The sequence below is a fragment of the Trichechus manatus genome, unplaced genomic scaffold (assembly GCF_000243295.1).
Source record: "Trichechus manatus latirostris isolate Lorelei unplaced genomic scaffold, TriManLat1.0 scaffold00122, whole genome shotgun sequence".
Classification (NCBI taxonomy): Eukaryota; Metazoa; Chordata; class Mammalia; order Sirenia; family Trichechidae; genus Trichechus; species Trichechus manatus.
This window is the reverse complement of record NW_004444058.1, coordinates 6,605,230-6,620,576: the sequence shown is the minus strand read 5'-3', so window position 1 is coordinate 6,620,576 and position 15,347 is coordinate 6,605,230. Positions and strand designations below refer to the sequence as shown.

General features: G+C 48.1%; 1 protein-coding gene across 1 annotated transcript in view; it reads right to left on the bottom strand.

The window, feature by feature from the left end:
- The window catches only part of EPS15L1 (epidermal growth factor receptor pathway substrate 15 like 1), an 87,801-nt gene extending 76,308 nt beyond the window's left edge, over nt 1-11,493 (bottom strand). Inside the window, exons 1-8 of the mRNA XM_023738766.1 lie at nt 11,451-11,493; nt 10,839-10,928; nt 10,272-10,319; nt 7,873-7,968; nt 7,634-7,696; nt 2,475-2,600; nt 1,113-1,172; nt 25-258 (exon numbers count right to left, since the gene is read on the bottom strand). Of these exons, the coding sequence (XP_023594534.1) occupies nt 25-258; nt 1,113-1,172; nt 2,475-2,600; nt 7,634-7,696; nt 7,873-7,890 (501 nt within the window). The 5' untranslated portion in view covers nt 7,891-7,968; nt 10,272-10,319; nt 10,839-10,928; nt 11,451-11,493. The remainder of the gene's footprint in view (nt 1-24; nt 259-1,112; nt 1,173-2,474; nt 2,601-7,633; nt 7,697-7,872; nt 7,969-10,271; nt 10,320-10,838; nt 10,929-11,450) is intronic.
- Nucleotides 11,494-15,347: the final 3,854 nt, after the last annotated feature.

Genomic DNA, 15,347 nt, shown 5'->3' with positions numbered 1-15,347 from the left:
GGGGCTGCTGGGCAGGGGCTGTACCTGGGCCTGCTTGACGCCATGCTTGGGGGACAGGCTGCCGGTGCTGTTGAGGCTGCTGACACTGCCATGGGACGGCGTGGAGCGCAGGCTGTCCCGCGGGGGGGGACTGGCGGGCAGCACGGGCACAGCACCTGGGAACACCGTCTTCTTCCTCTTGGCAGGTGGCACGAGGGACGGGGGCAGGACGGCAGGCACTGGCTCCTTCTCGAGGGCACGGTACACCAGGTGCATGGCCTGGGGGTAGACGGGGCACGGTCAGGGGAGTGGCAGACACAGTGTCTCCCCTCATCCCCCAACTCTCGTCCTTGCCCCATAGAAGCACCAGCCTGGATGAGTGGAGAGAGGACCCCAGACACACCCACACCGCGGAGATGCCACAGAACAGCCTCAGCGCACTTGAATGTGTCAATACCAAGAGATCTGAACAGATGAAGGGGCGGCTCAGAGTTACAGGGTACTGAGGAGCAGGTGGCAGAAGGTCACATGCGAGGCTGGTTTTTTTTCACCACCATGAAATTTTTGGGACAGCTGGCTAAATCTGAATAATATCCTTGGCTGGATATTAGTATGTGTTGATCCTAATTTCCTGTTTTGAATGGTATAGTTAATTCCTTGACCTTGGGTTCTGTACAACCGTATGGAACTATACAATTCTCTCATGTAAGAGAATCCCTTGTTTTAGAAGATACACTCTGAAGTATTTCAGGATACAGAAACATCGTGTCGTGTCTGCAACTTTAAACAGCTCGAAAGGAAAACTTGCACACATGTGCGTCTGTGTGTGTACACAGACATGCACATAGATATACGGAGGGAGAGACAGAGACAGAGGGAGGGAGGGAGGGATAGACGAGGGAGGGAGAAGGATAAAGCAAACAGTAAAAGAACAACACTGGGGAATGTGGATAAACGGTATTGAAAAGAATTCTTTGCACTACTGCAACTTCTCTTCCCTTTGAAATTACATCAAAATAAGCAGTTTGAAAATACGAGAAATAAAAGAAGAGATGAATGCCCAGAAGCACCGCACCGTGACTCTACATGCCCTCAGTGAGTGGCGGGGGCGGGGGTCCCCTGCAGGGGCCTACCACAGCAAACTCGTCTCTGTCCAGGTGTCCATCCTTGTCGATGTCACTGAGGTCCCAGACCTGCAAGGGAGAGACCAGTGGGCTTACGGGAAGGAAGAACCGCCGTCCCAGGGGTCTGCGAATTCCCCGAGGAGCGGTGGGGGATGACGACAGCCCACTACTCATATCTGAAAGCCCAGCTGTGGGTGTCCCCAGAGACCCTCATCTGACAACACATCACCCCCTAGGCCCATTCATGGTATGATGCTCCTTTTCTCCAACAAATGATCATGACTGTGACCACGTCCCAGGCCGCCCTTTACACCTCCCTGATTTTGTGTTTACTTTCTTACAAAAAACAAAAAACCAAATCCGTTGCCATCGAGTGGATTCCAACTCATGGCGAACCCATGTTATAGAACAGAACTGTGCCCCATAGGGTTTTCTTGGCTATAATCTTTATGAAGCCAGGGCTTTCTTCCATGGTGCCACTGGGCAGGTTCAGACTGCCAACCTTTAGGTTAGCAGGCAATCACAAACCGTCTGTGCTACCCAGGGACCTTACTGTCTTACCCAAAAAACCAAACCAAACGTGTTGCTGTTGAGTCAATTCCAATTCATAGCAACCCTACAGGACAGAGTAGAACTACCCCATAAGGTTTCCAAGGAGCATCTGGTGGATTCAAACTGCCGACATTTTGATCAGCAGCCACAGCTCTCAACCACTGCACCACCAAAGCTCCTACTGTCTTACAAATAGGTCTTAAATAGGAGAGATGGGTTTGATTTTGGCACAGGTGTTGCTCGGATGCTCTGAACACAGGCCCAACACAAACGTACAAAACCTGGCCCCGATCTCTCAGACGCAGCGGGCGGGGCTCTGGGCACACCTGTAGCAGGTCTCTGCCATGACAGTGAACAAGGGCAGCCATGTCCCTGGTGAGGCAGGGGCCACCAAAGGCACCAGGAGCAGCTAGCACCGAAGCAAGGTGGGTGGGTACTGGCTCCTGGCCTGTGTCAATGGTTATGTGCTGGCTCCCTAACTTGTATCCAGCCATCTTGGACATGTCTGCCTGCCACAGACAATGCTGGGCATGTCCACTGGGGACACTCCATACCACAACCAATCACCAGCGACTAGAGCCCACAGATGCTGCTCCATTGGATCCTCCTCTCCAATTCTGCCACCCCCAGAGACCAGTGCCTCCCAGCCGACTGCCAGGCCTGTCCCTTTGGTTACCTCGGGGACCCTCTAGGACACATGGCCAACCTGTGCCCCCTGCTGATGGCATCCAGGGCAGCCCAACCCCTAGCCTGCAAGTGTTCTGGGGTCAGAGAACAGTGGAGGGGCAGAGGATGACAGGGCCAGAGCTATGCACTCACCCGGCCCAGGACGTCCAGGGGCAGCTTGGAGTTCATGAGGACAGGCTTGACCTTGTCCCCGGAGAGCAGACCGTTTATGGGCAAAAGGCTTTCAAAGATGCCGTCAAACTTTGCTTTTTCTTCTACCTGGTTGGGAAGAAGCAGCCGTGTAAGTATAGTGCCTGTGTGGGCGTCACAGTGAGCTGCCATGAAGCTGTGTGACGTGGCCCCGAGGCATCCATTTCCCTCCCTAAAGGCACAGGACTACCACGGCAGGCTTAGATACTAAGCTGCAGAAGAGAACTTACACACTGTGTGATTCCTACTTTGGGATGTTCTGGAAAAGACAGAACTACAGAGACCAGCGGTTGTCAGGGGCTCAGAGGAGGAGGGATGAATGGGGAACACCAGGGCATTTTTAGGGCAGGGAAACTATTCCGCATGATACTGTAATGGGGGACACATAAAACCAAAACCAAACCCGCTGTCATCAAGTCAGCTCCGACTCATGGTGACCCCATGTGACAGAGTAGAATCACTCTGTAGGGTTTTCTTGGCTATAATCTTTATGGAAGCAGATCACTAGGCTTTTCTTCCACAGCGCCTCTGGGTGGGTTCAAACCGCCAACCTTTAGGTTACTAGCCCAGTGCTTTATACCACCCAGGGACCGGTGGACACATGGTGTCACGCATTTGTCAAAACCCATAGATCTGTACAACACAAAGAGCGAACCCTAAGGTAAACTATGGACTTTAGTTAATCTATCAAGACTGGCTCATCAATTATAACAAATGTACCACAGGAATGCAAGGTGTTAGTAATACGGGGAGTCCCTGAGTGATACAAGGAGTCCTGGTGACACAGTGGTTATGTGCTCGGCTGCTAACTCAAAAGTCGGCGGTTCAAAACCACCATCTGCTCCGCAGGAGAAAAGAACTGGTGACCTGCTTCCATAAAGAGAACAGCCTAAGAAACCCTATGGGGCAGTTCTACTCTGACTTACAGGGTTGCTATGAGTCGGAATTGACTCGATGGCACAGAACAACAACTGGGTAGTGCAATATCAGTTAACATGCTCGATGCTAACCGAAAGTTTCGCAGTTCAAGTTCACCCAGGGATGACATGGAAGAAAGGCCTGGGGATCTACTTCTAAAAAATCAGCCACTGAAAACCACAGGAAGCACAGTTCTACCCAGACACACTTGTGGTCGTCAGGAGTCGGACTCGACAACAACTGTTTTTTTGGTTTTTAGTAATAGGAGAAACGGTGTGCAAAGGAAGTGGGGCATATGGGAACTCTGTATTTTCTGTGCAAATTTTCCCTAAACCTAAAACTGCTCTAAAAAATAAAGTCTATCCAAAAATAAAAAAAAAAGTGAACTTATGCTGTGATCAAAACAACTCCCTAGTGAGGACCCAGAGGCCAAGGTTAATAACGGGGTCTGGTGCTAGAGCCTTGCTCTTCACCTCAACTGCTGCCAGTGGAGCAGGGGCAGGCGGTGTGCCCACAGTGGGGCAAAGACTACTCCTACCCACCTCCCAGGAGGTACTAAGCTAGGGCAAGAAGGGTAAAGTTTTGAACGGATGGCAGTTCTTAAGGACAAAGAGCTAAATCTAGACATGAATACATAGAATTGAGGCAAAGATGTGCAGAACTATACATAAATATAAGCCAAAGAGTTTAGCAATTAACTATCAAGGTCAACTTTAAACATATGGAGTCCTCTGGGCCTAACAATATCAAAAAAACCAAAAGTAGATTCTAACTCATGGAGACCCCACATGTTATGGAGTAGAACTGCACTCCATAGGGTTTTCTTGGCTGTAATCTTAACAAAAGCAGTTCACCCACCTTTCTTCCACAGTGCCGCTGCATATGGGTTCAAATGGCCAATCTTTAGGTCAGCAGTTGCACCCAAACCATGTGTGCCACCCAGGGACCCAACAATACAAAACTCAATAACAAAAGTTCCATGTGAACGAAGGAAAGGCCCAGCAGCACTTAAACACAAGGTAAGCGGCTACTGCCGTCCTGCAATAGGGAAGGCGGTAGAGCACCTAAGAGACAACGAGAAGGACCAGCCACGGTCTCATGTTCGCTCACCAAAGGGCAGAGTGCGCCCTCCTGAGGAAACAATGCCCTCAGCCAGTGGACCAAGAGAAAGTAGGCCTTTCTGCGCAGGGACAATTACCCAGTAAGCAAGGTAAGCACAGGCATACTTGTGCTTACTTACTAATCTGTAATGAAATTGGTCATCTGCTCTGTCAGTGACTGTAAATTTGAAAAGAGGCTTTGATTTTGTAGGAGACTGCTGTAGGTTTGGGAGAGAGGCTGATGCTAGTCATACCTAGAAGCAGAATCTTTGATGATGTGGTAAAAAAAAACGTGAAACTGTTCACTACAGATGATCTGGTAAGCAAGGTAAGCACTGTGCTTACCTTGCCTATTGGGTAATCTGCCCCTGGACTCAGCACACTGCAACCACACACTGGCCTATGTCAGCATGGAGAAAACACCCTCAAGGCCAGAGACAAGACAATGAGTAGACACTCCTCGTACAGTGACTGCAAGCTCAGAGAAGCCAAATGCTGCATCTGTCTTGAGGGTCTGGGGTTCCTTACTCCAAGCCGTTGAGTCTTGCTGACTCAAGGGCTTCCAGAAGCCCAGGAACGTACACAGGTGAAAAGAGCTGTTGGCTTTTTTTTTTTCTCTATGAATGGAATATAAAACCGCTTTTTAAAACTGTCTACCCCAGAACACAACAGAGGGTCCCTGATGGAGCAGTAGAACGATGGGATGCAGAACTCAAATTCTAGTCAGAAGACCAGACTCAGTCTGACTGAGACTGGAGGTGCCCCAGAAAGCATGGTCCCTGGACTCTCTATCACCCCAGAATGAAAACAATTTCCAAGGCCAACTATTCAGACGGATTGGACTGGTCTGGGACATAGTGATACTTGTGAAGAATGTGCCTCTTAGTCAAGTAGATACAGAAGACCAAAGGGGCAGCTTCTGTCCAGAGGTGAGATGGGAAGGCAGAGAGAATTAGAAGCTGGTTGAATGTTCATGGGGAATCAGCGGTGGAGGGGAGCAGTGTGCTGTCGCAGAATGGGGTGAGCGGCTGGGGTCTCATAACAATGCATGTAAAAAAATGTAAACCTCATTTAATTATAACAATAAAATTAAAAAAAAAAAATCTGAGGAATTCGACTAAAAATATCCGCAGCAGAAGAGCCTAAAGGCATGAAGACCCCCATGAGAACACCAGAGTGGCCCGGTGAAGACGCCTTGGGCACACCCAGAAGATACACAGATATTACCATGCTGTGACAGAAGATGATTCAGGCGTTCCCACCGTTCCAGACACATGACAAGAAAGGCAGTTTCCTAAAAGACCTGTCATAAAAGAATTCCAGTTGAAGTCTTGGGGATGCAAATGCCTACGGAAGGTGACTCTACTGAGTGTAAAGAAATACTGATTCACCATCTAAAAATAAGGATGGACCAGAAGACTTCAGTCAAGAAAACACCTTTTGTAATCTCTGTGAAGATGGCATTCATAAACCATCCTGGCTGAAGAATATGATGGTCAGAGCCACAGTGGACACAGCTGTAAGGCATACCTCACAGATATTGACGATTTAGTTCCAGTCCACTGCAAAAAAGCAAGTCACATGATTTTTTTGGTTTCCCAATGCAAATAAAAATTATTTTGACACTCAAAATAAAAACAAAACAAAAAAAACCGTCTACCCCAATTATAGCGCTTACTCCGCTCCGCACTCCCCAGCTCCTCCTGTGATCCCTCGCAAGCTCCTCAGCCACGTCCTTTAAGTTGCTTTATTTGCTGTCGAGTCAACCCTCAACTCAAGGTGACCCTGTGCACAGTGGAATGAAACGATGCCCAATCCTATGCCAACAGACCGTTGTGATCCATAGGGCTTTCATGGGCTGATTTTCAGAAGTAGATCGCCAGGCCTTTCTTCCTAGTCCATCTTAGTCTGGGAAACTCCACTGAAAACTGTTCAGCATCACAGCAACGCTCAAGCCTCCGCTGACAGATGGGTGGTGGCTGTGCATGAGATGCATTAGCCGTGACTCGAACCCAGGTCTCCTGGCATGGAAGGTAAGAACTCTACCACTGAACCACTACTGCCACTGTTACTTTATAGCAAGATTATTAATGTCAATATTTAAGCCAAATAAAAAGGAGACAATGTGAAAATCTCTTTCCACTTCATCTTAAAATGAGTCTCACATTATCTGGGGACTTGTTTCCATGTCCCACACCTGCTTCCCATTGGGGCAGTTCTGCACTGACTGGGAGACATCACTCATTTTTCTCATTCTAGAAACAGTGGCACGTCTGTCTAGCCACATCCTCTGCCTTAGGCTTTTCAAAGAGCAATGAGTGCATCAGAAAAGAAAGAATAATAACATGCAAATTGGCTGGGAATAAAGAAAATGAGACATTGTGGGGTCTTCACACTTAAAAGAGTTCTCACATTTTCTTCTATTCTGATTAACAGAGGGCAGTGGTAGTTCAGTGGTAGGATTCTTGCCTTCAATGTGTGTAGACCTGGGTTCAATTCCTGGCCAATGCTCGTAATACACAGCTACCACCTGTCTGTCCGTGGAGGCCTGTGTGTGGCTATGATGCTGAGCAGGTTTCAGCGAAGCTTCCAAACTAAGATGAACTATGAAGAATAGTTTCGGCAAACTACTTCATAAAATCAGCCGGTCAAAACTCTATGGATCACCCAACAGTCCGATCTGCAACAGATCATGGGAATGGTGCAGGAGTAGGCAGCAACTTGTTCTGTTGTGCATGGGGTCGCCATGAGTCAGAGGCTGACTCGACAGCAGCTATCAACAACAGCAATCCTAATTAACAGAAAATGACCTAAAAACACGAGACTTAAACTGCAGGTTCTTAAGAGTCCAACTCCCGAAACGTAGCTCACTGCCCTAGCAGGCGACACACAATCACGGTAAAGGGTCATGGCCTTTGAAAGAGATTTCAGTTTGAAAAAGCACTTTGTCAGAATCTGGCAACCACTCACACTGTTGCAGAATGGGTGACACAATTATCGTACAGAATGTTTCTGAGCGATACCACCCACAGTCCACACAATCCCGTGACGAGGATGGCGCAGGTCGTCCCATCATCCACTTACCCTCACAGCCCAGTGGGCCTCAGCAGGGGGCACGGCAGCCATTAGCGGGCTGCTGGTGTCATGCTGAAAAGAAAAAGGACAGGCACTGTTGCTGGCGTAGAACTAAATTACAGGAGCATGCATTTACTGAAAGGGGTAAAAGTTTCAAACTGCTTTCTAAAAGGGGGAAGGAGACATGGGGAATAGACAGACAGCACATGGTACTAGAAGGATGCAAACAGGAAGGACTGGGCACTTACAAACTTGGGCGGCGGCATGCTCAGGTTCAGGTTGCTCAAGCTGACGTCGTGGCCACTCTGTGCGCAGGCTACCAGCCTCAGTGCCACGTAGAAACCCTGTGGACCCAACAGAGGGGTGGAGGATACGCACTGTGCACCTGGCAACAGCCCTGGAGGGTGGTCTGCCAGATGGTGTGGGGGAATGGGGGACCTCGCTCCCACCCCTAAGACGGTATGTGCAAACATCACTACAGACTCAGACTTGACAGGGCTCACCCTGGGAATGCCACTTAAAGCAATCTGCTAGAACGAACTTACCCTGGTTCATCTTGAGCATTGTAAAATTTCACTAAATGTGTTTTTCAACAATAAGGGGCTCCTAACATTTAGGAAATGCTAGATTGCAGCAGTGGTGGAGTTAACACAGGTCAGACCACAAATTATGGAGCGGAGTCATGTTGAGTTTTTAAAAGTGGCTGGAAACTGACACAGCTGTTCTGCAGTTTATATTCGATATTCGCTGGGATCCCCACCTGCCTCCCTGAGCAGAGCATCCTCTCAGGGTTTGTGCTCGCTGTGGACCAATGTGGACTGCACCTCCCATGGCCTCCTCTCACCAAGAGCCGGCCACATCACAGGCTTAGCAAGCATATGTCACATCATCTAATTTTTTTAAATGAAGACAATTAACTGGCCTAAGAACACTGACCTCTTTAAAGCTATAAATGCAATTCTGGTCTTAAAAATGTCTTCAAATGGATGAGTGCTGGATTGGCATTTCCCAGGTGGATGCCTGCAGCATGCCCAAATTGAGGGAAACAAAGGGGCCTGCACTCAGGGGCCCCAGGGAGTTCGGGGGAACTGCACCAGAGAATTCTCCTATGAGAATTCCGAGGACCTCAAGGGAGGGAGAGCTGGTGGCATTTTCCAGGCAGATCTGGTCACAGGCCATGTCCCCAGGAGCCATGTCCCGTGAAATACAGTTTTGGGAAAAGCTGGACCGGATTAAATGCAAAACCAAAAAAACCAAACCTGTTGCTGTTGAGTCGATTCTGACTCACAGCGACCCTATACGACAGAGTAGAACTGCCCCATGGGGTTCCCAAGGAGCGGCTGGTGGATTCAAACCGCCGACCTTTTGGTTGGCAGCCAAGCTCTTAACCACTGCACCACCAAGGCTCTAGATTAAATCCAGAACCATTTAAAATCACTCTTAAGAAGATTATTAAAAAATGTTAACATTACTGGCCTCCTGGTAGTGGGACTGTGAATGATTATCTAGGGGCTTCTTTTTTCATTTTTCTCCACTTCCAAAATTATTATAATAAACTTGTATTTTTTAATCAGTAATATGTTACCACTACTGTTGCTGTCGTTAGTTGCTGTTGAGTGGATTCTGACTCATGGCGACCCCATGTGTGCAGAGAAGAACTGATCCATAGGGCTTTCAAGGCTGTGACCTTTTGGAAGCAGATCGCCAGGCCTGTCTTCTGAGGTGTCTCTGGGTTAGGTTTGAACCTCCAACCTTTCGGTTAGTAATTGAGTGCTTAATCGTTTGTGCCACCCAGGGACTCCTTTATCACCATCACTAATACAGTAAAAACATCATCGAATAAATTTAAAAAATAAAGTCACTTGTAGATACTGAAGAATTCTATGTGTAGAACATTCTCACAATGACAAAGTGATTGTGGTGGGGAACAGAGTGGTGGTTGTCAGGGGTACCACAAGTGAGTTTACAGAGGGTGATGAACAGTTCCATGTCCTGATTGTGGTGGTGACACGAAGCTGCACAAGTGATAACACTGCAAGAACTATCCACGCATGGAGGGGGAAGGGGTGTTTACATGTAAAAGCTGGTACAGTCTGGATGCAGTCTTTACTTCAGCATGGCACCACCCACCGTCCACAGTTGCTGGTTTTCGTAACTGCACTATGGCTATGTAAGATGCTACCACTAGGGGGAGCTGGTAGGGGCACACAGAAACCCTGCACCTTTTTGGAACTTCTGTGAGAATCAAGAGAGCCCTGGTCGCACACTGGCTAACAGCCTGGCTGCTAACCAAAAGATGGGCAGTTCGAATCCACCAGCCGCAACTTGGAAACCCTCTGAGGCAGTTCTACTCTGTCCTATAGGGCCACTATGAGTCAGAATTGACTCAATGGTCAGCCACCATCTTTGAGCGGGGCACTGCTGTTTCCTACTGGAGTCAAAATATCATGGGCAACAGATTAGGTTGCCGTGCAACACATATGCTTACTTACTTGTTTACGAAGGCAATTAGTGAACCATTCTGAACTGGTTCCGAGCCCTAGTCTAGTGACACTGGGGCAGTGGGGAGGATGGGGAGAGCATGGGGTTAGACAGCCAGTGCAGCTTGGGCTGAGCTGCCCCACTTACTCTGTGGCTGTGTATGTACCTGTTTATCCAAGAACCCTTTACCTTCTGGGTCGGCCAAGTCCCATATCTGTGGAAACACAAAAATGATCATGAGCGTGACTGCTGACCACTTCCTGTTGGTTGACAAGTGCAGGAGCCACCGGTGACTGCCCATCTGCCAGGGCCAAGGACCTCAGACCAACTGCCTCCCGAGTGCAGGAGCAGGGGGGTGGTCTGCCCAAGGGCATGGGGTGGACAGGTGGTCTGCCCAAAGGTGTGAAGCTGGTAGGCGGTCCGTCCAAGGGCAGGAGCAGGCAAGCAACCTGCCCAGGGCACACAGCTCCCCAGTGGCAAAGCCAGGCCCCTCACCCCACAGGCGGTGGTGCTCACTCCAGCCTGCGAACCAATATGCTGTCAGGAAACAAGAGAGCTCGGCTTTGTGAGAGCGTGGCTGCCATCCCCAAGTTTGGATCTACCAGCTCCTGCCCAAGGGACACACAATAGCCCAACCACTCCCCGTAAGAAGGGCTCTGTCCACAGTTGGCCTCCATCCACTGGGTGAGCTGGGGGGGTGACCATAAGGGAATCACTGTTGCTCCGCACATACCTTCCCAAGGGTAATGTCTGAGAGTCCAGATTTCTTCAGGAAAAGTGCAGCTTCGCTTGCCCCAACCCGCCCTGTGTACGCCGGGTCTACCTGCAATGGGAGAACAACCCCTGAGAGAACTTTCCGACCAGGGTAGCGGCAGGTGAGGCACCTGGGGACAGAAGGGGACAGACGCCACGTGCTGCTTTAAGTCAGAGCTTTGCTCTTCAGTTCCATTACACACCTGGTGTTAGCTGTGGTTGACTCGGCCCCCAACTCACAGTGACCCCGTGCACAATGGAACAAAATGCTGCCTGGTCCTGAGCCATCCCCATGGTGGTTTGTGGATTGGATCATTGTGATCCATAGGGTTTTCACTGGCTGATTTTCAGAAGTAAATTGTCAGGCCTTTCTTCCTAGTCTGTCTTAGTCTCAAAGCTCCACTGAAACTTGTTCAGCATGCTAGCAACACGCAAACCTCCAATAATGGACGAGTGGTGGCTGCACATGAGATTCATTGGCTGGGAATTGAACTTGGGTCTCCCACATGGAAGGTGAGAATTCTACCACTGAACCACCACTGCCTCTTGATTACACGCTAGTTCAACCCAAAAACACACGCACTAAACTTACCTGCTTGTAATAAGATTCGTATAATGGATTTCCAGTGGGGATCTGTAAACAGAACCACAGATACTGGTCAAAAGTGGACACACTCCCTCTAAAGAAGTATCACCCCTCAATTTTGTCATTACGAAAATACCCAAGAGTGAAAATCAAAATCCACGCACCACCCTTTATACACAGAGTTGGTTTACTTGCAGACACAGATAAAGTAAATGCTAATGTTTTTCATTGTTAGTTGTCATCAAGTTGATTCTGACTCATAGTGACCCCGTGTGTTACAGTAGAACTGTACTCCATAGGGTTTTCTTGGCTGTAATCTTTATGGAAACAGATCTTTCTTCTGGTGGAAAGGCAGGCCTTTCTTGTGTGGTGCCGCAGGGTGGGTTTGAACTGCCAACCTCTCGGCTAGTAGTCGAGCGCTTAACTGTTTGCACCACTCAGGGACTCCAAAACTCAGTTACCTTCAGGTCAACTCCAATGCATAGCGACCTTATGTGTGTTAGAGTAGTACTGTGCTCCCTAGGGTTTTCAGTGGCTGATTTTTTGGAAGCAGATCGCCAGGCCTTTCTCCTAGGGTGCCTCTGGGTGGACTAAAACTCCAACCTTTTGGTTAGCAGCTGAGCAAGTTAACCGTTTGCACCATGAAATCTTAATTCCAGCAGAAATGACTCAGTCTCTTGGGAACAGTGGCAGCTGGAGGCTGATGTTCACTCGTTTGCCGAGGGCTGCAGCTCATCCCCAGGCACAGAGAAGAGGCACCCAAAACTTCGAAGCTGTTCTCTGGACCCAAAGTCAGAGTAGGGGCATCTGTGCACCAGAAGCATGAGTCTCAGGACCCTGCAGGCTTCCAATCAGATCCCAGACCCTGCCCAGGCCCTGTTCCCACCTCCCTCACAGCCATTAGATCACTCCCCACCACAGGAAAGGGGTCCAAGGCCTAGGTGCAGCCCCATGGAACCCCAAGACTGTGCCGTTTGGAGAAGGTGACCATCCTGTGTGAGGCCCCTCAGGGTCACGCCTGGATCCTGCCTGGTCTGTGGCCAACTCCGAGCACTTCCCACTGCATCCCCCGCAGCATCGCTCCCTGACCTCACAAGACGCCCCCCCGGGGGGGGGGGCATTGAGCAACCACTCAACTGTCAGCGATAAAGCCTGATGTGGGAAAGCGCTACAGTTTTACAGGGAGGCGAGGAAACTCAAGCAGTGCACAATCTGCTGCTAACTGACTGAGCAAGGAGAACGCACAAGTACACTAACTGTATGGAAGGATGGGTGTACACGAGGCTAAAGAGAAGGTGTAAAGGGGAAAGTATCCTGAGTGAGAGGCAGTGACGAGGGCGCCTCTGGTCTCTTAAAAGGCACCTTAAATGCCATCCTATTATTTTTTTTTTTTATGGTGGCAAAAATATATAAAACGAGACATTTGTCATTTTGATCTTTTTTACATGTACTATTCAATACCTTTAGTAGTTACGTTCACCATGTTGTGCAATCATCACCACTATCCTTTACTAGATTATTCCACCACCATTAACAGAAACTCGGTGTCCCATAAGCAATGACTCGCCCCACCCGCTCCATGGTTGTTGTTGTGTGCCATCGAGTCTATTCCAACTCATAGTGACCCTACAGGACAGAGTAGTACTGCCTTATAGGGTTTCCTAGGATGTAATCTTTAAGTAAAGTATTATGATGGCATATGCAAAGAGCTGGAGATAGAAAACCAAAAGGGAAGAACACACCAGGCATTTCTCAAGCTGGAAGAACTGAAGAAAAAATTCAAGCCTCAAGTTGCAATAATGAAGGGTTCTATGGGGAAAATATCAAACGATGAAGGAAGCATCAAAAGAAGATGGAAAGAATACAGAGTCACTATACCGAAAAGAATTGGCTGACGTTCAACCATTTCAGGAGATAGCACATGATCAGGAACCAATGGTCCTGAAAGGAAGAAGTCCAAGCTGCACTGAAGGCACTGGCAAAAAACAAGGCTCCAGGAATTGACAAATATCAACTGAAATGTTTCAACAAACGGATGCAGCGCTGGAAGCGCTCACTTGTCTATGCCAAGAAATTTAGATGACAGCTACCTGGCCAACCGACTGGAAGAGATCCATATTTATGCCTATTCCCAAGAAAGATGATCCAAGTGAATGAGGACATTATCGAACAATATCATTAATATCATACACAAGTAAAATTTTGCTGAAGATCATTCAAAAGCAGCTGCAGCAATATATCAACAGGGAACTGCCAGAAGTTCAAGCTGGATTCAGAAGGGGATGTGGAACCAGGGATATCATTGCTGTTGTCAGATGGATCCTAGCTGAAAGCAGAGAATACCAGAAAGATGTTTACCTGTGTTTTATTGACTATGCAAAGCCATTCGACTCTATGGATCATAACAAATTATGGATAACACTGCGAAGAATGGGAACTCCAGAACACTTAATTGTGCTCATGAGAAACCTGTACACAGATCAAGAGGCAGTTGTTTAAACAGAACAAGGGGATACTGCGTGGTTTAAAGTCAGGAGAGGTGTGGTGCAGGGTTATATCCTTTCACCATACCTACTTAATCTGTATGCTGAGCAAATAATCTGAGAAGCTGAACTCTATGAAGAACGGGGCATCAAGATTGGAGGAAGATGCATTAACAACCTGCATTATGCAAAATGGCATAAACTTGCCTGATGAAAGTGAAGAGGACTTGAAATACTTACTGACAAAGATCAAAGACCACAGCCTTTAGTATGGATTACACCTCAACATAAAGAAAACAAAAATCCTCACAACTGGACCAATAAGCAACATCATGATAAATGGAGAAAAGATTGAAGTTCTCAAGGATTTAATTTTACCTGGATCCACAATCAACACCCATGGAATCAGCAGTCAAGAAATCAAAAGAAGAACTGCATTGGTCAGGTCTGCTGCAAAAGACCTCTTTAAAGTGTTGAAAAGCAAAGACGTCACCTCGAAGACTAAGGTGTGCCTGACCCAGGCCACGGTGTTTTCAATTGCCTCATATGCATGTGAAAGCTGGACAATGAATAAGGAAGACCAGAGAAGAATTGATGCCTTTGAATTGTGGTGTTGGTGCAGAATATTGACTATACCATGGACTGTTAAAAGAATAAATAAATCTGTCTTGGAAGAAGTACAACCAGAGTGCTCCTTAGAAGGAAGGATGGAGAGACTACATCTTACATACTTTGGACATGTGATCAGGAGGGATCAGTCCCTAGAGAAGGATATCAGATATCATACTTGGTAGAGTAGAGAGTCAGCAGAAAAGAGGAAGACCCCCAACGAAATGGATTGACACAGCGGCTGCAACAATGGGCTCAAGCAAAACAATGATTGCGAGGATGGTGCAGGACCGGGCAGTGTTTCGTTTTGCTGTGCATGGGGTCGCTATGAGTCGGAACCAACTCAATGGCACCTAACAACAACAATCTTTAAGCGAGCAGATCACTGTAATCTTTACGGGAGCCACTTGTGGGTTAGAACCCTCAACCTTTTGGTTAGCAGCTGAGCACTTAACTGTTATACCACCAGGGCTCCTCCCTCCCACCCCTGGTAACCACTAATAAGCTTTGGTCTCTATGCATTTGTCTACTGTCATGTTATTTTTTAAAACAAATAAAACTTGGGAGAGGTGGAGCCCCTCTGGTTAAGATCACAGATCTGACCACTGCGCCCCAGTGCTGGCTGCGTGGAGAGACCCGTCAGGTGAGAAGTGATGCAGGAACACGGCAGGCCCCCAGGGGGATGCCAGCATCAGCAAACACACGAAGACCTGAAGGTACAGAGTGAAACGTCAAGACGTGATGGAAACACAGAAAAGTAGGAGAGAGGAGGAAAGTCGAACAGAAAAAGGAAAAAGAGGCAGAGAGGTGA